Genomic DNA, 26,395 nt, shown 5'->3' with positions numbered 1-26,395 from the left:
TTGTTGTCTGCTGTCACGTTTTCTCCCATTCTCTCTAGTCTTTTAGTTGATACACTCTATCTTTTTATTTTCATTATTGTGAGGTGTCTGGGGAAAGCAAAGATAAGTGGGTGTGCTCCGTCTGCCATGTTTAACTGGAAATTATATCCAAGTTTCTCATAACCTAGTTCCTGCTTACATTGCCTTATCACTTTATGTCCTGTCACCAATCCCATGGCCCAGCTAAAACGAATTACTAATAGTTTTCAGAACACGTAAGGAAGCTTCGAGTTTACGCCTTTGCATCCTTTCCCTGGTATACCCTCCTAGCTCCTCCCACCTGTCTGCCTAGTAACTTACTCATTCTTCAAATACTCAGATTTCACCTACTCTCAGGAGTTTTCTCCTCATTCCTCCTCCTTCCAGTTGAGCTGACTGCTCCAGAGTCCATCATTTTTCCTGCATTTTCTTGTTTCTGTAACTACCTACCCCATACGGAAGCCATCTTATTCATCAGATTCTGTAGTGCCATTTCAGGGTCTGATACATAGTAAGAACCGAAAGAATGTTTATTAAATAAAGCCATAAAGACAGTAACGGAGATCTGTGGGGATACAGAGGAAGGAGAGGCTGACTAAAACAGTTTCATGAGGGTAGTACTTTTCAGCTGTTCTTCAGAGAAGTTTTTAACAGGTGGAGATGCGTTAGTAATTTTCCAGGCAGAGGTAACACGATAAGCAGAGATTCCCTGAAGGCAAGAAATATGCTGGGGAAATAGCAAATGATCTAGTTTGCACGGAGCGTTGGTAAGACCGGACCACGCAGGGCCTTGAGGTCATAGCAGTTTGACCTTTCTATGAGGATAAAGAGGAGTTTCTGAAAGATCTTAAGCTATGGAAAGCTTAAAACGCATTACAGCTGCGTCGTAGTATCATCACCTTGGTATGCAGATGAACAATGGAGGTGCGGGGCCTGGGTGGGGCCTTAACGAGGAAATTAATGGGCGGTCTGGGGCGGGGAGTGAGCAGTGTGGTGAGCTGGATGGAGAGGAGGGACGACCATCGGTTGTTTCGACGGTAGGACGCCGAGGTGGGCGTGGGGCGTGGAAGGCGTGTCTAGTCGGTACAAATGAGAGGGCGCGGGTACCACTCATTGCACCCGGTGACCGCGCGGGGGGAGCAGGTCAGCCCTCCGCCGCGGAGCCGGAGGCGCCTGGTCACTTGTCCCTCGCGCGGCGCCGTCTGCGCAGCTCTCGGTGGGGTCGAAGGAGGCCGCGGGCTTTGCGGTTCCACTTCTGGTTCCGGTTCCGGTTGGAGCTCACCTGCGGCGAGGGCGGGTGGTCATGGCGTACTCCACCGTGCAGAGGGTGGCCTTGGCCTCGGGGCTCGTCCTGGCTGTGTCGTTGCTTCTGCCCAAGGCCTTTTTGTCCCGCGGAAAGCGGCAGGAGCCACCGCCGCTCACCGAAGGTAAGCGATGCTACAGGGAGGGCGGCTCCGGGAATCTCCGTCCCCGCTAGAGAAGGCGGACCCGGCGGCGTGTGGGAGGTGCCAAGCCCCTGGGTTCTTTTGACACCAGCGGGCAGCAGCCCGAGCGGGTCCCTCCTGACCTTCCACCGCAGGCAGGACCAGGAGCGCACGCAGACAAGCCTGGGCACACTCCCCGGTTGCTGGCAGCCCCTTCCCCTCACTGGCCTAACGCAACTAGTCACCGTCTGCTCAGGTGCTCTGAGTCAGGAGGGCTCCCTCTTGGATTCTCCTCTTCAGGGCTTCCGTATGCTTTCTGTCGTGCATTTGAATGAAATAGTTGGAATTGGTACTGTTAACCTTAATTCATTGTGTACTTTCAGTTTGGTGTTGGGTGCTCACTGCTTCAGGCTTTTTTTGTGCCTTTGTAAATATAACTTGAAGATTTTAATAGTAAGAATTTAAATTGCTGAGATGAACAAAGCTCTGCGTTCCCCTTACCTGAACAAGTATTTGTCAATCTTTTGTTATTGGCATGATGTATGTGGTGGTTAAAAATCCACTCTTTGGTTTGCATTCTGGGGCATTATGGGTGAGTGTAACACGGCAGGGATGCTAAGGCTGGGAGAAAGAACTGGAACCGTCCTTTGTAGGTCATGAAGTTACGCTAACTTGAGTCATGGTTTTACAGTCTCCACACTTACACTAATATTCAACCTGTTGATTGTTGGACAGCTGCTTTTGAACTGAAACTCATTTCCCTCTAATTTGTATACACTGGCTGTAACTCCACCCTCTTGTACCTCACAGATAGTGAATACTAGAAACGCAAAGCACCAAGCTCTAGGGATGGAGAGCAGATCGAACTCATAATTGTTTATAGAGTTTGCTTAATAATCTTTGTAAAACTCTACCTGGGAGAGACTTCTTAAAAAAAAAAAAGTACATGGTGGTTTTTTTTCTTCTTTCTGTTTTATTACAAAACCCCAAAGGTTTTACTCACTTTGTCTAATGATATTGTCTGCATTGAAGAAGAGTAAATTTGTGATGACCCTAAGCAGTAAAGATTTGTCTAGAATAGTCTCATCACAGTGAATTTTCATTATGCTGAATTATCTTGAATAAGTTCTATTCACTGTGAGTGGGAGACACTCTTCTGAATGTTGTATAGAGAGGCGTTTAGACATGGCTTTTTCTCTTAACGCAGGTGGTAATAATCAATGTTCTCATCTCAGAATCTTTGCACTTTCTGTTCTCTTCATTCTTGAAGTGTTCTTTTCTCAGCTTCCTTCTCATTGCTCACGTTTCAGCTCAAATGTGATCTCCTCAGAGAGACTTTCCCTGATGACCCTAGCTAAAATAACTTTTTTTTTTTTTTTTTTTGGCCACACTGCGTGGCTTGCGGGATCTTAGTTCCCAGACCAGGGTAACCTGGGATTGAACCCCAGGCCACTGCAGTGAAAGCACTGAGTCCTATCCACTGGACCATTAAGGAACTTCTGACACTACTGTTTCTTTTCACTGTTCCTCCCTTGTCTCCGCATCCCCTCCCTTCCCTAATTAAAAACTGTTTGAACCTGCTAGTTGGAACTCTGGGAAGGTCATGGAGGCCGAATGAAGCCGATTTTCTGTAATCGAGTAATGAGGGACACAGAATTTTGTGCCCAGGAGCCCCTCAGTGTCCTGCTCAGTATCAAGTCTTCCCAGGTTTTTCAGTAGTTCAAAGAAACTAAGAAGCCAAGCTTAGAGAAGATTTAGTTTGGCAGATGCAGAAGAAAACTTGAATACGAAAAGTGCCTAGAAGTGGGGAGGATAATGAGGGGCTTTAAAAATAATCACGTTTTCTAGAGGTTAATGCCAAAGCGAGGGAAATAAAAGGTTAGAAGCCGGACCCAATAACATGCAATTAACCAAGTTCACATTCTATTTATGAATTCATCTAGTTTATGCCTCTTTGTTATTCCTGTGCTAGAAAACCCCAAGTTCCATCTTCACCACACCCCACATGACTTACACAACATTTCAGGTCTGAAGACAAAATATACCTCCTCTGGGAAGTCGTTCCTGGCCACCTCCTGACCCCAGGTGCCCCACACATGTGCTGCACTTAACTCCATCCTGTCATATACAAGGCCCTAGACTGTAAATGTTGGTGACTGAGAGACCCTTGAGGGTAAGGACAGTGCAGGAAGAGAGGAGGGAGAAGGGAGAGATTAAGAGATGATTCTTAGAAAGAACCGCTGGGTGAACATAGGAGATGAAGGAGTCACTGAAAAGTTGCACAGTCTGTCGTTTGAACAGGCACAAATATTAATGCAAGTTCATGTGCCCAACGAAGCGTCGGCGTTTGGAGCAGAGAAAGGTTTATCGCGAGGCCATGCAAGGAGACAAGGTGGCTCATGTCCTCAAAAGCCTCCTGCTCCTAAAATAACTCTTTACACTCCCCTCATTCCCTATTTCATCATGTTTTATTTTCTCTGTTGAAGGCATTACTCTATGATACGACATTTTCTTATTTATTTACTCTTTTTTTTGTCTCCACCTTCTAGAATGTAAGCTCCTGAGGGCAGGCACTTTGTCTTGTTTACTATTATTTCTTCAGCAGTTGGCATATAATGGACAATCAATAAATACTTTTAAATGAATAAGATTATGAAGATACTAATATTGTGAGTTCTCTTTTTGCATTAATTAACCAAAGTAGTATAATCTAGGCAGAAACCTACCTTGAATGATGTATTCCAGTAACTGAAATTTGCTAACTAAAATCCCTGCCCTGGTACACTGACATTTTAAAAACAGTGAATCCTAACCATTATTGGGTTATATACCCCTTTGAGAATCTGATGAAAGTTATGGATTTTTTTCCCAGGAAGAATGCACATGCTTTTTATACATACATTCAGAATTTGAGAATCAACTCAGAGAATCCACAGAACCCAGACACCCCTGTTTTGAATAAAGGGACAGCCCTGATTATTTGAAAATTCCTAAAATTCGTGCCATTGTATCAGTAGCTTCCATTTCTGCCCATTGGCATATATGTGGAACAAGCACAGTCCCTTTTCCATGTAACAACTGTTAGGATAGTCTTTTAGCAAATATTTATGATGTACACTTTTACATAGTTTACACACAACGTATAAATATTGTTAATTCCGTGAAAAAATGAGCCAAATCCCTGCCTTGAATCCACAGTTTAGTAGAGGGAAACAGACATTAAATAAGTGCAAAAAAGTGTCAATTACAGGTACTCAAATCCTTGCAGGGAAGTGGGGAGACACATGTTAGAATGGTCAGTTTTTTTGTATTCTTTTTTTTTTTTTTTTTTTTGCGGTACACGGGCCTCTCACTGTTGTGGCCTCTCCCGTTGCGGAGCACAGGCTCTGGACGCGCAGGCTCAGTGGCCACGGCTCACGGGCCCAGCCGCTCCGCGGCATGTGGGATCTTCACAGACCAGGGCACGAACCCGTGTCCCCTGCATCAGCAGGCGGACTCTCAACCACTGCGCCACCAGGGAAGCCCAGAATGGTCAGTTTTATTGGTGGCTCAAGAAAGGTGTCATGGAGAAGGAGAGCCTTTTTTTTTTTTTTTGGTAATAGCTTTCTTAAGATATAAATCACATACTGTGCAATTCATCCATTTAAAGTGTGTAGCTGAATGGTTTTTAGCATGGTCACAGAGTTGTGCAACCATTAGCACAATCAATTTTTAGAACATTTCATTATTTTCACCCCCCCAAAACCCATACTATTTAGCCATCACCCTTCAACACTCCCCAACCCCTTCAGCCCTAGGCAACCATTAATCTACTGTCTGTCTTTATAGATTTGCCTGTTATGGGCATTTCATATAAATGGAATCATACAATATGTGATCTTTTGTGACTGGTTTCTTTCACATAGCATGTTTTCAGGGTTCATCCATGTTGTAGCATTTATCAGTACTTCATTCCTTTTTTTTTTTTGCGGTACACGGGCCTCTCACTGTTGTGGCCTCTCCCGTTGCGGAGCACAGGCTCCGGACGCGCAGGCTCAGCGGCCATGGCTCACGGGCCCAGCCGCTCCGCGGCATGTGGGATCTTCCCGGACCGGGGCACGAACCCGCCTCCCCTGCATCGGCAGGCGGGCTCTCAACCACTGCGCCACCAGGGAAGCCCGAGTACTTCATTACTTTTTATGGCTGAATAATATTCCATTGTGTGGAATATTCCATCCACATTTTATTCATTCATCAGTTGAAGGGCATTTTGGGTTTTGATTATTAAGAATAACACTGCTGTTAACATCTGTGTACAGATTTCTGTATGGATACATGCTTTGGTTTCTCTTGGGTATATGCATTTGGGAAATGTAAGCATTTTAGTGTAGCTGGAACTAAGAGTGGAATCTCTGGCTCATATGATTACTCTATGAGCAGTTTTGAGGAACTGCTAGATTGTTTTCCAAAGTGGCTGCATCATTTTACATTCCCACCATTAGTGTGAGGGTTCCACTTTCTCCATATCCTCACCGACATTTGTTATTGCTTGCCTTTTTGATTATAGCCATCCTAATGGGTGTGAAGTGGTATCTTATTGTGATTTTTTTTTTTGTATTTCCATGATGACTAACAACACTGACATCTTTTATAGGCTATTTGTGTATCTTCTTTGGAGAAATGTGTATTCAGACTTTTGCACATCTTTAAATTGGGTTTCTTATTGTTGTAAGAGTTCTTTATGTATTTTAGGTACAAGTTCATTATCAGATACATGATTTGCAAATATTTTCTTCCACTTAGTAAGTTGTCTTCACTTTCTCGATGGTGTCCTTTTTTTGTTTTGTTTTGTTTTTATTTTTTGCGGTACGCGGGCCTCTCACTGTTGTGGCCTCTCCCGTTGCGGAGCACAGGCTCCAGACGCGCAGGCTCAGCGGCCATGGCTCACGGGCCCAGCCGCTCCGCGGCATGTGGGATCCTCCCGGACCGGGGCACGAACCCGTGTCCCCCGCATCGGCAGGCGGACTCTCAACCACTGTGCCACCAGGGAAGCCCTCGATGGTGTCCTTTTAAGAAAAGTTTTAATTTTGATGAAGTCTGACTTATTTTCTTCTCTTCTGCTCTTGGTGTCATATCTAAAAACATAATTGCCAGATCCAAGGTCATGAAGATTTATGCCCATGTTTCAAGTTTTATAGTATTTACTCTTATATTTAAGTCTTTGATCCATTTTGAGTTAATTTTTATACGTGGTGTGAGGTAGAAGTCCAACTTCATGTGGATATACATTTATCCCAGCATTATTTTTGAAAACACTATTCTGTTTACATTGAATTGTTTTGACACCCTTGTTGAAATTCAATTGACTGTAAGTGTGAGAGTTTATTTCTGGACTCTAAATTCTGTTCCATTGATACAAATATCATATACACCCATCCTTATGCCAGTACCACACTGTCTTGATTACTGTAGCTTTGTAGTTTTGAGGTCATGAAGCATTAAGTCTTCCAACTGTGTTCTTTTTTCAAGATTAATTTCTGAGTCTTGTGGCCCAGCATTTCCATACACATTTTAGGATCAGCTTATCAGTTTCTGCAGAAGCCAGCTGGGATTTTTGATTGTGTGGAATCTGTAGACCAATTTGGAGAGTATTGCCATCTTAACAATATTAAGTCTTTCAATCTGTGAACATAGGATTTCTTTTTATTTATTTAGGTCTTTAATTGATTTCAAAGAACTTTGTAGTTTTCAGTATACAAGTCTTATTTTGTTAAATATATTCCTGAGTATTTTATTCTTTTTGCTGTTATTGTAAATTGAATTATTTTATTTTCAAATTGTTCACTATTTTTTAGAAACACAGTTTTTGTGTATTAATATTGTATTCTGCAAACTTGCTGAATTGTTTATTAGCTCCAATACATGGTCTTGTTCTCTGCGAACAGAGATTGTTTTACTTCTTTCCAATCTACATGCCTTTTCTTTCTTTCTTTCTTTTTTGCATAACTGCCTGGGCTAGAACCTCTAGTACAATGTTGAATAGAAGCAGTGAAGAGGGAACATCCTTGATTGTTCCTAATCTTAAGAAAGCTTTCATACTATTAACGGTAATGCTAGCTGTGGATTTTTTTAAAGATGCCCTTTGAGGGAGTTCCCTTCTATTCCTAGTTTGTTGAGTATTTTTGTTATGAAGGGGTGTTGAATTTTGTCAAATGCTTTTTCTGTGTCTAGTGAAGCGATAATGGGGTTTTTGTCCTACATTCTGTGGATATGATGCATTACATAATTGATTTTGGGGTGTTAAACCAACCTTGCATTCCTTGGCTAAATTGAGGAGGTAATTCTAAAGTGTTTTTATTAGCCAGATTAAGAAGAACATTCCAGGCAGAGGGAACACAGAGCAAAAACAACACCCAGAGCCTTGAAATAGCTTTAGAGTTGTAAGAGATGAGACTTGGGGCCAAATTGTAAAGATTTTTTTTTCTGCCATACTTAAGGAGTTTGGATAGTATTCTAAAGGTAGAGGAGGCCATTGTAAGTTTATGAGTAGAAGAGAAACATACAGTCTGAAAGGACACCTTGGCAACAGTATTAAGTCTGTATCGTGAGGATTTTTTCAGGGAGAATATTGTTGCTGTAGTCCAGTTGAGACGTGAGCATCATTAAGCGAGTGTCTTTGGGCTCATCAGTTAGGATTCTCATGATAAGTCACAGGAAATTCAGCTGAACTGTCTTAAGTCAAAAAGAGAATGTATTGATTAGTCCAAATGAAAAGACCCTGTGTTAGAATTGGCCTCCTGTGTGGTTTGATCTAGAGATTCACAATCTGATTTTCTGTGTCCTTTTCACTTCTGGGTTCCTTCTCAAGTTGACTCTGTCTGTTGACTTCTCAGGGTAGCAAAAATAGTTGCAACAGTTCCAGATATCACCTCCTCACACTTAATTGTCCAGAGAAAGAATGTTTCTGTTCTTTTGAACTCTTCCTTCACTCCCATCTTACTCTTATCCCCTCCCCCTCCTCCCACACCTATTCTTTCCCAATAGTTCCAGCTAACACATCCTCCCATCTTAATAGCTTGAGTTAAGCTATTTGCAGTGCTGTGGGTAGAAAGAATATGCTGATTGACCACTGTGGAGTTGAGAGTGATTCCCAAAGGGAAATAGGGGTACAGGAAGAAGAAGGAGTAAATGGAGCAGGGGAGGCATCAACGTTGGATAGGAGGGAAGAAAACAATTTTAAGAGACATTTTTAAATAGACGTGGAGCGTGAGAGAGAGGGAGGCATCTTGAATTATTCTCAGTTTATTGGCTTAGGTGAATACATAGATGGTAACACCTTTTACCAAAATAGTAATGAAGCAAAGTAGATTAAAGGGGAAAGATGATGAGTTCAGGAATTTGCAGACTAGTATCACGTCCCCTTCTTCCATCTTTTTTCCTAAGTTGACATCCCTAGCTGCCTCATCCATTCCTCATATGACATAGTTGCAAGTATCTAAACATAGCCCTCTTAGATGGCAAACAATAGCAAGTGTAAGCCAGTTAGCTCATGGAAGAGCAACCCCCCCACCCCCCTTTTTAAAATTCTTTACTTCTATTAATGCATCTTGGGGATTGCTTTAGATTTTTGGCATTTTACTTGCTGACCTTGCTGTATATTAGAATCTTAAACTTTTTTTTTTTAAAAATAGGAGCTACTGGGCTTCCCTGGTGGCGCAGTGGTTGGGAGTCCGCCTGCCGATGCAGGGGACGCGGGTTCGTGCCCCGGTCCGGGAGGATCCCGCGTGCCGCGGAGCGGCTGGGCCTGTGAGCCATGGCCGCTGAGCCTGCGCGTCCGGAGCCTGTGCTCCGCAACGGGAGAGGCCACAGCGGTGAGAGGGCCGCGTACCGCAAAAAAAAAAAAAAAAAAAAAATAGGAGCTACTCATCTAGGTTTTGTCAATTTTGTACATTCACTTGATGTTTTGGAACCAAATATAGCAGTTTCTAGCCTTTCCTGTTGCATTTTATCTATTGGTCCAGAATTCTAGCCTCTTGACATTTTTTCAGAATATTTATCGTTCCATTCAGTGTATTTGTTTTACCATCTCTCTCAGCTATATGCCATTCTTGATTTTTTTAAAAATCTTTTTTGTTAGACATTTTCAAACATAAGCAAAAGTAGAGAGAGTAGTAAGATGAATCCACATCGCTCTGCTTCATCATCTTGTATCATGTATATCCCCACTTACTTTTCCCCCCATACACTCAATTATTTTGAAGGAAATCCCAGACATTGGGTCATTTCATCCGTAAATAATTTTGTATACATCTCTAAAAAATAAGAATTCTTCTTAAAATAGCCGCAATATCATTATCACACCTAAAAAATCAATAATTCCTTAATGTCATTAAATATCCAGTCGGCATTCAGATGTCTCTGACTGCCTCATAATTTCTTTTCACAATTTCACCCTTGCTTTTGATTAGCATGTCTTCTTCATCATTCAAATTATTTTTTTAAATCTATCAGTCATTTGAAACTGCTCTTCAGGTCACCCCAGTCTATTCATTGAAACCTTTTGTGTAGAGTCATTAAACCAGTTGGTCATTTGATTGCTTTACTCCATCTTATTCTGTCTGTTTTAGGCTGTGGTCCACCTTCTTCCTCCCTTCTCCCTTCAGTCTGTTCTCAACATAGCATCCATACTGATCCTTTTAAAGCATAAGTTTCTCCGTCCATAAAACCCTCCAATGGCTTCCTGACTCAGATGAAAAGACAAAGTCTGTACATGACCTACTTAATCCTCTTCCCCATTTCCTTCTCCTTTTCCTTTCTTTCTCATTTTGCTTTGACCACGCTGGCCTTCTCACTGTTGCTTGAACATGCCAGGTGTGCTCCCACCTCAGGGCCTTTGCATTTGTTGTTTCCCCTGCCTAAAATGCTCTCCCTTGGATTAGCCATGTGCCTTTCCTTTATCTTCTTTAGGTCTTCGTCTCCTGAGCCTTCTCTGGATACTCCAGCTAAAATCTTTATTTCCCCCCAACACATCCTATCCTCTTTGCCTGCTTCATTTTTTCTCTTTAGTATTTATCATTACCTTGTGTATTATCTCTTTTCCCATTTAGAAAGGAGGTTCCATGAGGGTAAGGATTTTTGTTTGTTTTGTTCGCTGCTGTATCTCCAACTTTAGACCAGGCCTGCACATTGTAGAAAATCAATATTCATGAATAAAGGAATTAGTGAATTGGGTGAATTAATGAATGCTGGCTCCCAGGGATCATGGTTTCCTCTATTAGCATTTATAAGCCATTACTTTATTATTACTATTATTATTACTGTTATTTATGGTTACATAAATTATTGTGCATCCATATGATAGACTATTATGAATCTAGTAAATTATATTCATGAGGGGTTGGAGTTTTTTTTGTTTTTTGTCTGTTTTGGTGGCCAGTTTTCTTTTTCTTTGAAATCAAAGGGGAAAACATACCAGTTTGTCTGGGATCACTGTGGATTTATAAACAGGGTAGACAATACAAATACAGTATTAATTATACCTGAACTTGAAATCTGATACTGTGTACCATACCTATTTTTTTTGAGGGACTTTCTTTTTTTTAATTGTAGTTGATTTACAATGCTGTGTCAATTTCTGCTGTATAGCAAAGTGATTCAGTTATATATACATATACATTCTTTTCTTTTCCGTTATGGTGTATCACAGGAGATTGAATATAGTTCCCTGTGCTATACAGTAGGACCTTGTTGTTTATCCATTCTGTATATACTAGTTTGCATCTGCTAACCCCACACTCCCACTCCATCGCTCCCGCAACACGTCCCCCCAACGACCACAAGTCTGTTCTCTATATCTGTGAGTGTATTTCTGTTTTGTAGATAAGTTCATTTGTGTCCTATTTTTTAGATTCCACATATAAGTGATATCATTGGTATTTGTCTTTCTTTCTGACTTACTTCACTCAGTATGACAATCTCTAGGTCCATCCATGTTGCTACAAATGGCACTATTTCATTCTATTTTATGGCTGGGTAATATTCCATTCTATATATGTACCACATCTTCTTTATCCATTCATCTGTTGATGGACATTTAGGTTGTTTCCATGTCTTGGCTACTGTGAATAGTGCTGCTATGAACATAGGGGTACATGTATCTTTTTTGGATTATAGTTTTGTCTGGATATGTGCCCAGGAGTGGGATTTCTGGATCATATGGTAATTGTATTTTTAGTTTTCTGAGGAACTTCCATACTGTTTTCCATAGTGGCTACACCAACTTACATTCCCACCAACAGTGTAGGAGGGTTCCCTTTTCTCCACATCCTCTCCAGCATTTGTTATTTGTATACTTTTTAATGACGGCCATTCTGACCAGTGTGAGGTGGTACCTCATTGTACTTTTGATTTGCATTTCTCTAATAATTAGCGATATAAAGTATCTTTTCATGTGCCTGTTGGCCATTTGTATGTCTTCTTTGGAGAAATGTCTAGGTCTTTGCCCATTTTTCAGTTGGGTTGTTTGCTTTTTTGTTTAAGTTGTATGAGCTGTTTGTATATTTTGGAAATTAAGCCCTTGTCAGTAGCATCATTTGCAGATATTTTCTCCCATTCTGTAGGTTGTCTTTTTGTTTTGTTTATGGGTTCCTTTGATGTGCAAAAGCTTGTAAATTTGATTAGGTCCCATTTGTTTATTTTTGTTTTTATTTATATTGCCTTAGGAGACTGACCTAAGAAAACAATGGTACTGTTTATGTCAGAGAATGTTTTGCCTGTGATCTCTTTTAGGAGCTTTATGGTGTCATGTCTTATGTTTAAGTCTTTAGCCATTTTGAGTTTATTTTTGTGTATGGTGAAAGCTGTCCAACTTCCCCAACACCACTTGCTGAAGAGACTGTCTTTTCCCTGTTGTATATTCTGCCTCCTTTATTGAAGATTAATTGACCATACGTGTATGGGTTTATTTCTGGGCTCTCTGTTCTGTTCCATTGATCCATATGTCTGTTTTTGTGCCAGTATCATGCTGTTTTGATTACTTTAGCTTTGTAGTATTGTCTGAAGTCTGGGAGGCATATGCCTCCTTCTTTGTTCTTTTTCTTTGAGATTGCTTTGGCAATTCTGGGTCCTTTATGGACCCAGGATTTAGGATTATTTATAAATAAATAAATTTTAGGATTATTCTAGTTCTGTGAAAAATGTCTTGGATAATTTGATAGAGATAGCATTAAATCTGTAGATTGCTTTGGGTAGTGTGCTCATTTTAACAATATTAATTCTTCCAATGCAAGAGCATAGGATATCTTTCTATTTCTTTGAGTCTTCTTCAATTTCTTTTATTAATGTTTTATAATTTTTAGCATACAACTCTCACCTCATTGGTTCGGTTTATTCTTAAGTATTTTATTTTGGGGCGTGTGATTTTGAAAGGTATTGTTTTTTTACATTCCCTTTCTGATATTTCATTGTTAGTGTAAAGAAATGCAACCAATTTCTGTATGTTAATCTTATATCCTGCTACCTTGATGAATTCATTTATCAGTTCTAGTAGTTTTTGTGTGGAGTCCTTAGGGTTTTCTATGTATATAGTATCATGTCATCTGCCTATAATGACAGTTTTACCTCTTCCCTTCATTTGGATACCTTTTATTTCTTTTTCTTGTCTGATTGCTGTGGGTAGAACTTCCAATATCATGTTGAATAGAAGTGGTAAGAGTGGGCATCCTTGTCTTGTTCCAGAATTTAGTGGGAAGGCTTTCAGCTTTTCACCATTGAGTATTACATTGGCTGTGGGTTTGTCATAAATAGCTTTTATTATGTTGAGATATGTTCTCTCTATACCCACTTTGGTAAGAGTTTTTATCATGAATGGATGTTAAATTTTGTGAAGTGTTTCTTTTGCATCTACTGAGATGACCATGTGGTTTTTGTGTTTTCTTGTTTATGTGGTGTATCCCATTGATTTGCGTGTGTTGAACAATCCTTGTGAACTTGGGATGTATCCCACTTGGTTGTGGCATATGATTTTTTTTATGTGTTGTTGAATTTGGTTTGCTAATATTTTGTTGAGAATTTTTGCATCTCTATTTATCAAAGATATTGGCCTGTAATTTTCTTTTTTGTGGTGTCTTTGTTTGGTTTGGGTATCAGGGTGATGGTGGCTTCATAGAATGTCTTTGGGAATGTTCCTTCCTCTTCAGTTTTTTGGAAGGGTTTGAGAAGGATCAGTATAAGTTCCTCTTTGTATGTTTGGTAAAATTCGCCTGTGAAGCCATCTGGTCCTATAATTTTGTTTGTAGGGAGTTTTAAGATTACAAATTCTATTTCACTTCTAGTGATTGGTCTGTTCAAATTAGCTGTTTCTTCTTGATTCAGTTTTGGTGGGCTATATGTTTCTAGAAACTTGTCCATTTCTTCTAGGTTATCAAATTCGTTGGCATATAATTGTTCATAGTATTCCCTTATGGTTTCCTGTATTTCTGCAGGTATCGGTTGTTATGTCTCCTTTTTCAATTCTTATTTTGTTTATTTTGTTCTTGGTGAGCCTGGCCAGAGGTTTGCCAATTTGTTTACCCTTTCAAAGAACCAGCTCTTGATTTTATTGATTTTTCTTTCTGTTGTTTTTTTTTAATTTAGTTTATTTTCGGCTGCGTTGGGTCTTCGTGCTGCACGTGGGCTTTTGTAGTTGCAGCGAGTGGGGGCTACTCTTTGTTGCAGTGCACGGGCTTCTCATTGTGGTGGCTTCTCTTGTTGTGGATCATGGGCTCTAGGCACACGGACTTCAGTAGTTGTGGCTCATGAGCTCAGTAGTTGTGGCTTACGGGCTCTAGAGCACAGGCTCAGTAGTTGTGGTACACAGGCTTAGTTGTTCTGCTGCATGTGGGATCTTCCCAGACCAGCGCTCAAACCCTGGTGTCCCCTGCATTGGCAGGCTGATTCTTAACCACCTTGCCACCAGGGAAGCCCTCTATTGTTTTTTAGTCTCTATTTTATTTATTTCCTCTCTGATCTTTATTGTTTTCTTCCTTCTGTTGACTCTAGGTTTTGTTTGTTCTTTTTCTGATTCTCTTAAGTGGTAGGTTAGGTTGTTTATTTGAAGTTTTTATTGCTTTTCGAGGAAGGCCTGTATCACTATGAACTTCCCTCTAAGAACTGCTTTTGCTGCATTGCATAAATTTTGTATGGTTGTGTTTTCATTGTCATTTGTCTCAAGGTATTTTTAAATTTCCTGTTTGATTTTATCATTGACCCATTGTTTGGTTTTTTAGTAGCGTGTTGTTTAGTCTCCATGTAATTGCTTTTTTCTCATTTCTTTTTTCTGTGGTTGATTTCTAGTTTCATGCCATTGTGGTCAGAAAAGATGCTTTTGATAATTTCTATACTCTTAAATTTGTTGAGGCTTGTTTTGTGTCCTAGTATGTGATCAGTCCTAAAGAATGTTCCATGTGCACTTGAAAAGAATGTGTATTCTGGTTCTTTGGATGTCATTTCCTGAAAATGTGAACTGTTCTATTGTATCATCTAGGATCTCTGTTGCCTTATTGATTTTCTGTCTAGAAGATCTGTCCAGAGAAGATCTGTCCATTGATGTGAGTGGGGTGTTCAAGTCTCATACTATTATTGTATTCCTGTCATTTTCTCCCTTTATGTCTGTTAGTATTTATTTTATGTATTTGGATGCTCCTATATTAGGTGCATATATGTTGATGAGTGTAAAATCCTCTTCTTGTATTGATCCTTTTATCATTATATAGCATCCTTTATCTTTCTTTATGGCCTTCGTTTTAAGTCTATTTTGTCTGATATGAGTATTGTGACCCCCGCTTTCTTGTCATTTCCATTTATGTGAAATATCTTTTTCCATCCCCTCACTTTCAGTCTATGTGTGTCCTTTGCCCTAAAGTGGGTCTCTTGTAGGCAGCATCTTGTAGGCTTTTGTTTTTTAATCTAATCTGCCACTCTGTCTTTTTATTGGAGCATTTAGTCCATTGACGTTTAAGGTAATTATTGATAGATACGTATTTATTGCCATTTTAAACATTATTTTCCTGTTGATTTTATATTTCTTCTTTGTCCCTTTTTCTTGTTTTTCCTTTTGTGGTTTGATGATTTTCTTTTGTATTATACTTGTGTTCTCTTCTTTTTGGTTTTTGTGAGTCTATTTTATGTTTTTGATTTGTGGTAACCCTGTTTTTCAAGTATGTTAACCCCATTGCATATCTACTTGCCTTAGACTAGTAGTCATATAGGCTCAAACACATTCAAGGAAATTAAAAAAATCTATGTTTGCTTACTCTCCTCCATCACATTTTATGATTTTGGTGTCCTCTTTTACATCTTCATGTTCATCGTTTTGCTGTTCATTGTGGTTATCATCACTTTCACAGAAATTTTTTGATTTTTTTTTAATCTGTGTACTGGTTTATTTAGGTGATTTGCTTTCCAATTGTGATTTTCTCTTTTCTATATATTCTTCTATTTAGAGAAGATCTTTCAATATTTCCTTTTAGGGGATAGTTTTAGTATTGCTGTATTCTTTTAATTTTGGCTTGTCTGAAAAATTCTTTGTCTCTCCTTCTATTCTAAATGATAATCTTGCTTGGTAGAGTACCTTAGGTTGCATATTTTTCCCTTTCAGGACTTTGACTATATCTTGCCACTCCCTTCTGGCCTGCAGCATTTCTGTAGAGAAATCAGCTGATGGCCTTATGGGGGAACCTATGTAATTAACTCTTTGTTTTTCTCTTGCTGCCTTTAGAATCCTCTCTTTAACTTTTGCCATTTTTATTATAATATGTCTTGGTGTAGGTCTGTTTGGGTTTACCTGTTTGGGACCCTCTGTGCTTTCTGTATCTGGATATCTGTTTCCTTCTTTAGGTTTGGGAATTTTTCAGCCATAATCTCTTTTAATACATTTTGGATCTCCTTTTCTCTTTCTTCTCCTCATGAAGAGTTCCAAATAATATGGGAAAATTGTATACTATAAATGAAAAGTAAAGATGTATTCACTGTATGTATTCACTAGGAAGAAGTAGGTCAACATCTTAACAGTGGTTATTTCTGGGTCATGGAAACATGGGTGGTTGTTATTTATACTTTTCTCTACTTTCTCAATTTTCTATAGGTATGCGGGGTTTTTTTCTTATATAACCAGAAAAAAAAGTTTCTTCCCTTCCATGTCCACTCCATCAAACAAAAAAAAAGGAAGAATCCTTTTTAGAATTGAGTCCAAGAAGCGTTCACTTCTCTATAGTTGAAAAGTCCACTATCCACCTTTTGCTTTTTGCAAACTGGAACAGTAATTATGTCTCCATTCGTTCAAGATTTCTCTTTTTATCAATATAATTTCTTAAAACTTTCTTCAGTTCAGTGACCTTATGTGCAAGTTTTACCAGTTTTCCTGGTAGAAATTTTAGTGAACAGACTTGATCTTACCCTCCTCACCCATCTGGAACTTTTTTTCCCTCTAGGATTGTTAATTCTCTCCCATTTAACCCCAAATTGATACTCTTTGATAGAGAATATGGAAGCAAAATAGAGGTTGAGAAATTCTGCTTTCTCAGCATTACATTTTATCATCAAGCAAATTGCCTTTTCACTCTAAAAATACCCTTTTTGCTTTTGCTAGCCTTTTTTTTTTTTTTTGCGGTACGCGGGCCTCTCACAGCCGTGGCCTCTCCCGTTGCGGAGCACAGGCTCCGAACGCACAGGCCCAGTGGCCATGGCTCACGGGCCCAGCGGCCCCGCGGCATGTGGGATCCTCCCGGACCGGGGCACAAACCCTTGTCCCCTGCATCTGCAGGCGGACTCTCAAGCACTGCGCCACCAGGGAAGCCCTTGCTAGCCTTTTTGTAAACCTTAATTTGTTTTGGACCTTGGCCTCCTCGTGTGGTCCTTCCAAGTCTTGCTACTCTTTCATGCTGATTGCTGATGTGCTCTTCTGTTCAGTTTTTTGTCTGTTCTTTTAGAATAGCTACCAGTACATCTACTGTTTTCCTTTGCCTTCCCCACCTGCTTAAGAATTTTTTCAATGCCCAAGCAAAAATGCATTTTAAGAGCTTTCTTCTTAGAGTCTCATGAAATGGAACCACGTGTCTCTGTTCTCAGGACTTCTTAATTCTGCCTTCCTAGAGCCTGTGCCACACACCCCCTACATTTTTGCCACAAATTCTAAGATGGCATGATCTCCTTCTCCTATGGTTCTCGTTTGATTTCACCAACACGTTTCTTCTTTGGCCAGAGTAACCATTCCCTGACTCACCTTATGTACCTGTGGAACATGAAGATGTCAGCATACCAGGTCAGGAACTTGTCAGTCGTTCCTGGTTAGCTGACTGGGACTTTGAACAGGTTCCAGCGTAGTTGAAGCCCTCCAAGGTGACAGTGTGCTGCTTCTATGCTAGAATTGGCTTCAAGAGAGTCCTACCTTCCATCTCCGTTGGCTGGGGCCTGGGGGACTCCTACCGTAATGTTACGTTTGGCATCTCTCCCGCTGACCCTGCCCACCTGTGTTTTCCATTGAGCATCTCACTTTGAATGCCTATAAACAGGATTCCTTACCAGCCCCTCCCCAGTAACCCTGTTCCTCTGGAATGGTTCAGACTCTTTTTGTCACCATATTCTCCTCAAGTGAGTCCTGCTCACTGAGTCTGAAGCTCTCCAAGATGTGAAAATACATACACACACATATGTGTATACGTATTTATACGTGCATAGGTAACACACACATACGTAATTCTTTGTTATCTTAAATTAGCTCTTTATGTGTTGGTATGTAGGTGCCTGAGACAAATGGATTATTTTGGTCCTTTACCTTTTCTCTTAATGAAACATCAGACATCTACTCTGAAAGTGTGCAAAGAGGAGCAGAGACAGTTTGAGAGTCTGTGAATGAATGTAAATTAGACACATTTTCAATTTCAGAAACTCAGAGGTGGGTGGGTGTGGGGCACCTCTATCAGTCTGACTGCCATTTTCTGTTCTCAAAACTGTGAAATTGAAAACACTCAGGATAATGAAGTAAAAAACTATTTTTAGCTCTGAGAGTGACTGGGCTGGGTCTTCAGATTACAGCAAGGCCAACAGGCCTAGTGTAAGTCATTCAGATCAGTTCAACAAAGTGTATAGCATGCAAGACCCAGAGCATGCTCTGTAAGCATAAAGGAAATACTAGACTTCTATTAAAGAAGTTCATAGTTTGTCCTTCAGCCACAGAGCACCAGGAATGCACCTGCAGTTGAATAAATTGGGTTTATTGCTTGTTGCAGCAAAGGAGGATGCACACCATGAGGAAGCACGCAGCGTCTCAGTAAGAGTGTTAGAAAAGTCTTACTATAGGATTTAGGCTTGTGTTAGGTGTGGTTTTTTTTTTTTTGCGGTATGCGGGCCTCTCACTGTTGTGGCCTCTCCCGTTGCGGAGCACAGGCTCCAGACGCGCAGGCCCAGCGGCCACGGCCCACGGGCCCAGCCGCTCTGCGGCACGTGGGATCTTCCCGGTCCAGGGCACGAACCCGTGTCCCCTGCATCGGCCGGCAGACCCTCAACCACTGCGCCACCAGGGAAGCCCCATGTTAGGTGATTTTGAGGAAGGTTTAAGGATGTCGGGCTTTGCTGTGGATCGGGTGCTGTCAGAAAGTGGGGCACATTCTATGACTGGGTATCTTAGTAGAGTTTATGTCAAGAGAGAGCAGTCTAAAGAAAAGCTATAGCTGTAATTGGCAAAGAAGCAGCAGCCACTCATCATCCAGGAATAGGGGCTATTTGATATTTTTTTGGTTTGGGCAGTGTTCATGTTTTGTGTGCGCTCAGACAGATTACACAGTGTTCTTATTTCTTTTGTCTTGATCCATCATGGTCACAGAATGGTCTTGCCTGATGTTCATGTCTGAAATTGCTTATGTGTAAGAGGAGAACACCAAGACCTAACTGTGAGTGCCAGGCTAGCTCATAGCAACACCAGACCAGCTCCTGGGTATCAGAGGCTGCTTTTCTTATTCTCAGGTATGATTTGTAGGTTTTACTCAGCACTAGCTAAAATTGGGTAGAAATGGTACTTAGTGGAAGATGTTACCCATTTCTGTTCCAATCCATTCAAATAGAGGATGTAAGACACATAAATAGAACTCTTGAATAAGGCCAGGTGCGATAAGTGCAATTAAAGAGGTTCAGACAGTGTATTCTAAGCAATGGGGATGATAAGAGAAAATGCTTCAGGGACAAGGGCAGTATTTGGCCTGGGCTCAGGATAGCCTGGATTTAGATATGTGGAGTTGGAGGGAAAAGCAAAACCATTGGAGTGAGCAAAGGCTGAGAGGTAAGCAATCACAAGGCAGGCTCAAAGCACGCTGAGAAGTCTAGTTTGGCTGAATCAGGAGTATGTAATGAGAAAGAAGCATGAAGAGGTACTTTTGGGCTAGATTGTGGAATTCAGTTGTTTAGGAGTTCACTTTGTAGGGAGGGAAAAATCAGAATTTGCTAAATACCTACTGTGTGTGCTGGGAGCTTTGTATGTGTTATTTAATCTGTAACCCTTGTAACAACCCTGAGAAGTAGGTCTCATGATAGTCATTTTATAGATGATGAAAATGAGCTCTAGTAAGGTTAATTTAACCTCCACTTAAATAGTTGGACACACAGCGAGGATCTTAATAACTCTGACTGAAAAGGTGGTACTCACTTTATTGATACTTCCCTCTGCTGTCTCCTGTGTGATGCAGTCTCTTGTCATTATGGGAACCGTTGAAAGCTTTTGATCAAAGGAATGGCAAGACCAGTTAGAATTATGCTTTAGGAAGATTACTCTGGTAACAAACAGTAATAGTTAACATGTGTTGAATATATGGACTAGGCCCCATGCTAAGCAACTTAGACACACAAATATCTCTTTTAATAATATGTAGGGGGGCTTCCCTGGTGGCGCAGCGGTTGAGAGTCCGCCTGCCGATGCAGGGGACACGGGTTCGTGCCCCGGTCCGGGAGGATCCCACATGCCGCGGAGCGGCTGGGCCCGTGAGCCATGGCCGCTGAGCCTGCACGTCCGGAGCCTGTGCTCCGCAACGGGAGAGGCCACAACAGTGAGAGGCCCGTGTACCGCAAAAAAAAAATAATAATAATAATATGTAGGGTGAGTTGGGAGTGAGGAGGTTGGTAAAAGATGAAGGAAAAAATCTGATTAGACAAGCAGAAAACATTAAAGCAGTGGTCAGCAAAGTAGAGTTAGGTGGGAGGGGAATGCAATAAGATGGGCCCTTGGAGGAGACGAGCTGGTGAGGAGGAGACAGTCAGCTGTTGTTGGAGACTCCACTTTAAGTAATACTGAATCAAATATGACCTCAAGAACGTCCTCAGTATTTAGGGAGACGCTTTCGTATCTTAAAGGACTGGCTACGTTAAGACCTTTCTTGTTCTGTGGTAATCTTGTTCTTTATTGATTTATTTGCTCTAAGAATGAAATGCTGCAAATGGTTTAATGTTGCTCTCAGAAAGCTCTTTTGTTAACAGTGCTAGAGTTTCTGTTTTTGTTTTTAGCAATAGGGATGGTTATTAACAAGGGAAAGTAGAACTGCACTCTGTAAAATCCATTAAGCTTTTAGTCAAGCTTAAATGATTTGCTAAGTGAACTTTTAATAATTAAATAAACCTAAATATGGGGAAAGCTTTCAATAAACAATTGGGATTTAGTCAAGTCCATTTAATAGAATACTTAAGTACATATAGAGATAGGGAACACAGCTGTTTTCTATTTTGGAAGGTCTGCAGTTTTAATGTTCTAATATCTTTAATGTTCTGATCTCTTTAGTTGTTTGTTTTAAAGCAATTAAAAAACAAACTCACAAATCCCAACCTCCTAATTTATCCCACCCCTCCCCGCTTTCCCCTTTGGTAGCCATAAATTTTTCTATGTCTGTGAGTTTCTGTTTTGTAAATAAGTTCATTTGTATCTTTTTTTAAAATTCTACATATAAGTGATATCCTATGATATTTGTCTTTCTCTGTCTAGCTTACTTCACTTAGTATGATAATCTCTAGGGCTGTCCATGTTGCTGCAGATGGCATTATTTTATTCTTTTTTATGGCTGAGTAATATTTCATTGTGTATATATTACCATATGTATGGGATTAACATATACACACTACTATATAGAAAACAGATTAACCAACAAGGACCTACTGTGTAGCACAGAGACCTATACTCAATATTTTGTAATAACCTCTAAGGGCAAAGAATCTGAAAAAGTGTGTGTATGTATGTATACATATAAAACTGAATCACTTGGGACTTCGCCTGGTGGTGCAGTGGTTAAGAATCCGCCTACCAGTGCAGGGGACACGGGTTTGAGCCCTGGTCCAGGAAGATCCCACATGCCGCAGAGCAACTAAGCCTGTGTGCTACAACTACTGAGCCTGCGCTCTAGAGTCCACAAGCCACAACTGCTGAGCTCACGAGCCACAACTACTGAAGCCCGTGTGCCTAGAGCCCATGCTCTGCAACAAGAGAAGCCACCACAGTGAGAAGCCTGCACACCACAACAAAGAGTAGCTGCTGCGCGCAGCAACAAAGACCCAACGCAGCTAAAAAAGAAAACAAAAAAACTGAGTCACTGTGCTGTACATCTGAAACTAACATGACATTGTAAACCAACTGTACTTCAATTAAAACCCCAGAAATCCTTTTTGTAATGTAGCTATAAAGTAGAACATTTGTAATAGTGAAAAATTGTGATATAGGTATACAAGGAGATGTTATATAGCAGTTTGAGTGAATGAACTGGAGTTGCATGTATTAACTGTATACATTTTGCCAGAAAAAGGCAAAAAGGAAGTTGCAGAAACATCAGTACAGTGTGATACTGTAATATAAAGGTTTTTTTCAATAGTGGTTAAAATATACATAACATTTATCATTTCAACCATTAGATACACAGTTCAGAGGCATTAAGTACATTCACACTGCTATACAACCATCACCACCATCCATTCATAATATAAAGTTTTAAAATACTCAGTCAATATTGTATATTGTTCATGGATGTATACTTACATAGTAAAGTCTAAAAGTACATATTCTCATAATAACCAAATTCAGAGTTGTGGCTATTTCAGTGAGGGTGGGAGGAAGAGACATAAGGGGCTCCAGTTATATCTGTGTGGTAGGTAGGTATACAGGTGCTGATGTATTATCATCTGTAGTTTTTTGTACCCTTGGAGTATTTTCTTTAAAATTTTTTTCTTAATCATTTCAGCTAGACATCTCCAGGTGTTCGCTAGCCATTGACTTTTTAGGCATTCTGGGCTGTTCAGTTCTAAGAAACATGGTGATACCAAGATCCAAGAGGTGAGGTTGCTCCCTATTGAGAACAGTTAACTTTATGAAGAGAAAAATCTGTTCCAAATTCAGCATTCTGACCCTAGCCTGCCATCTCAAGTGTACCCTTGGTCACAGGTGGCAGAGGTTATAGGTCTGAAGCCTAAAGGTCTGAGAGAGTGACTCTACAAAGAAGAAATACAGGAGGAGAGCAGGTTTTGGAAGGTGAAAATTAGTTTCACTTTTAGGTTTGAGTTGATAGACACACAAAAGGACATATATATTAATGGGATTTAGAGATAAGTGCTTAGAGGACAGGTCAGAACTAGAGCTATACATTTTGGACATTACAGTGTATGCCTTGAGAATGAATGAGTTTACCAAAGGAAGAAGAATAAGGAAAGAACAAAGGTGGAAACAAAACGTTGGGGAGAGAGGATTAAAGAAGAACCAGTAAAAGAGATGGGAAGAAATAGGTTGAAGGACTAGTCAGTGGGGAAAGAAGAAATCAGGAGAGTGATATGCCACAGATATTAAGGCAGGAAAGTTTGACAAGAATTTGTTCAGATTAATCCAATATTTATTGAATGGCTTGTGGTAATCACTTTCTTGTGTAGTAGAGGAGTCTTAAGAGTGAGAGCTGAGTAAAAGCCATTGGATTTGATGGTTACAGTACAGTTAGCATGTTGTAACTATACTCATTCATAAACTCTTTAAATACAGGAATTGTTCGATTTATCATTTTAATCTCAGTGTGTGACACAGTACCTGGCATGTTGTTAAGTGTTCAGTAGTAAATATGTGAACTATTACATTGAATATAAAATGCAGATTTCTCCTAGGATATAAAACACATTTTTACCATCTAGCCTGTCTCTTCCATTGCTCTCAGTTCCCCCTCCTACCTTTGAAAATAGTATTCTCTACTATTTCAGTGCTTCTTTGATTCTAGTCTACAATCTCTTTATCAATAATCTCTTTTAAAATCAATTTTAATGTTTCTCTACTTCTTGCCACATCACCATTCATTTAGTATTGCTTTTTGAAACCCTATATCACACTTCCTTTCTTACTCCCATTGCTCACCCCTTAACTCAATATAAAGAAGACAGTTCTAACAATCAGAGCTGTACAGACGTGGCATGGGCTTCCTATGGGGAGAAATACTGAGTTTCCTGTTTGAGGGTATTCAGCAGAGTCAAGACCACCACTAGATGACTCTTCTAAAAAATTTCCAATTTATTGAGAGATAAATAACATATTGTGTGATTTACCTGTTTAAAGTGCACAGTCAGTGGCTTTTAATATAGTCACGAAGTTGTACAACCATCATCAGAATCGTCACCCCTCAAGAAAAAAAAAACATACCCATTAGCAGTCACTCTCCTCTGCCCCCTCTCCACCCTCCCTCCCTCCCCCCAGCAAGCAACCACAAAGCTACTCTCTGTCTCTATGGACTTGCCTATTCTGAACACTTCATATTAATGGAATCATATAATACGTAGTCTTGCATGACTGGCTTTTCTTCACTTAGGATTATGATTTCGAAGTTCATCATGTGTCTGCACTTCCTTCCTCTTTTATGGCCAAATACTGTTGCATTGTATGGATACAGCACATTTTTATTTGTCAGCTGATGAACATCTGGCCATTATGAATAATGCTGCTTTAAACATTTGTACAAGTTTTTTTTTTTTAATTGGGGTATCGTTGCTTTACAATGTTGTGTTACTTTCTGCTGTATAACAAAGTGGATCAGCTGTATGTATACATATATCCCCTCCCTCTTGGACCTCTCTCCCACCCCACCCCCCATTGCATCCATCTAGATCACCACAGAGCACCGAGCTGAGCTCCCTGCGCTATACTGCAGGTTCCCACTAGCTATCTGTTTTACACATGGCAATGCACAGACGTCAATCCCAGTCTCCCAATTCATCCCACCCTCCCTCCCCAACCCCCACCATGTCCACACGTCTGTTCCCTATATCTGCATCTCTATTCCTGCTCTGTAAATAGGTCATCTGTACCATTTTTCTAGATTCCACATACGTGTGTGTATATATATAACACCATACACAAAAACTTAAAATGGATTAAAGACCTAAACGTAGGGGGCTTCCCTGGTGGCGCAGTGGTTGAGAGTCCGCCTGCCGATGCAGGGCACACGGGTTCGTGCCCCGGTCCGGGAAGATCCCACATGCCGCGGAGCGGCTGGGCCCATGAGCCATGGCCGCTGAGCCTGCGCGTCCGGAGCCTGTGCTCCGCAACAGGAGAGGCCACAACAGTGAGAGGCCCGCGTACGGCAAAAAAAAAAAAAAAGACCTAAATGTAAGACCGAACACTATAAAACTCTTACAGGAAAACATAGGAAGAACACTCTTTGACATAAATCACAGCAAGATCTTTTTTGTACATAAGTTTTTGTGTGAACATATTCTTCTTGGGTATATACCTAAGGGCAGAATTGCCGGGTCATATGGAAACTTTGTTTACCTTTTTGAGGAACTGCCAGACTGTTTTTCAAAGCAACTGCACTATTTTACATTCCCACCCAGCAGAGTACAGTAGTTCCATTTTCTCCACATCCTCACCAACACTTTAGATTATGTCTTTTTTTTTTTTTTTTAATTAATTTATTTTTTGGCTGTGTTGGGTCTTCATTGCTGCACACGGGCTTTCTCTAGTTGTGGCAAGCAGGGGCTACTGTTTGTTGCAGTGCGCGGGCTTCTCTTTTTGGTGACTTCTCTTGTTGCAGAGCATGGTCTCTAGGCACTTGGGCTTCAGTAGTTGTGGCACGCGGGCTCAGTAGTTGTGGCTCATGGGCATAGTTGCTCTGCGGCATGTGGGATCTTCCCGGGCAAGGGCTTGAACTCGTGTCCCCTGCATTGGCAGGCGGATTCTTAACCACTGCGCCACCAGGGATGGCCCATCGATTATGTCTTTTTGATTATAGCATCCTATGGGTGTAAAGTTCTGTCTCATTGTGGGTTTAATTTACATTTCTTTGATTGCTAGTGATGTTGAACATCTTTTCATGTGCATGTTGGCCATTATATATCTTCTTTGGAAAAATGTCTGTTAAGATATTTTGTTCATTTTTAATTGGATTGTCTTTTTGTTGAGTGGTAAGAGTTCTTTATATATTTTGGATACTCAACCTTTATCAGATATATGATATTTTCTTTCATTCAGTGGGTTGTCTTCACTTTCTTGATGGTGTCTTTGCAGCACGTAAGTTTTAAAATTTGATGAAGTCCACTTATTTTTCCTTTGGTTGCTTGTGCTTTTGGTGTCATATCTAAGAAAACAGTGCCTAATCTAAGGTCACAAGGATTTATGTTTTGGTTTTTTTTTTGTAGGATTTATGTTTATTATTTTTCTAAGACATTTATGGTTTTCGCTCTTATATTTAGGTCTCCAATCTATTTTCAGTTAGTTTTTAGAAATTTAACATGGTGTGAGGTAGGGGTCTAACTTCATTCTTTTGCATGTGAATGTCTTGTCCCCATAGCATTTGTTGAGAGGCTGGATGACTTTTAGGGCTCCTTCTGACTCTGAAGATTCTATGATGCTTTGTAGTATATTGGTTTCTGTTATTGTCCAAATAGGTGGACAGTCAAGATTACATATGATGGCCATCCTTTTCCCAAGAATACATTGTGTCTAAAAA

At 40.4% G+C, this 26,395-nt stretch overlaps 1 protein-coding gene across 1 annotated transcript in view; it reads left to right on the top strand.

Moving 5' to 3' along the window:
* Positions 1-1,306: 1,306 nt before the first annotated feature.
* RIC3 (RIC3 acetylcholine receptor chaperone) overlaps positions 1,307-26,395 on the top strand; it is a gene marked incomplete at its 3' end in the record, with an annotated part of 47,956 nt that continues 22,867 nt past the window's right edge. The window contains exon 1 of the mRNA XM_082844855.1: positions 1,307-1,445. Within this exon, the coding sequence (XP_082700981.1) occupies positions 1,322-1,445 (124 nt within the window). The 5' untranslated portion in view covers positions 1,307-1,321. The remainder of the gene's footprint in view (positions 1,446-26,395) is intronic.

This window comes from Leucopleurus acutus (assembly GCF_964270905.1).
Source record: "Leucopleurus acutus genome assembly, chromosome: 8".
NCBI lineage: Eukaryota > Metazoa > Chordata > Mammalia > Artiodactyla > Delphinidae > Leucopleurus > Leucopleurus acutus.
This window is presented reverse-complemented; position numbering and strand designations above follow the sequence as displayed.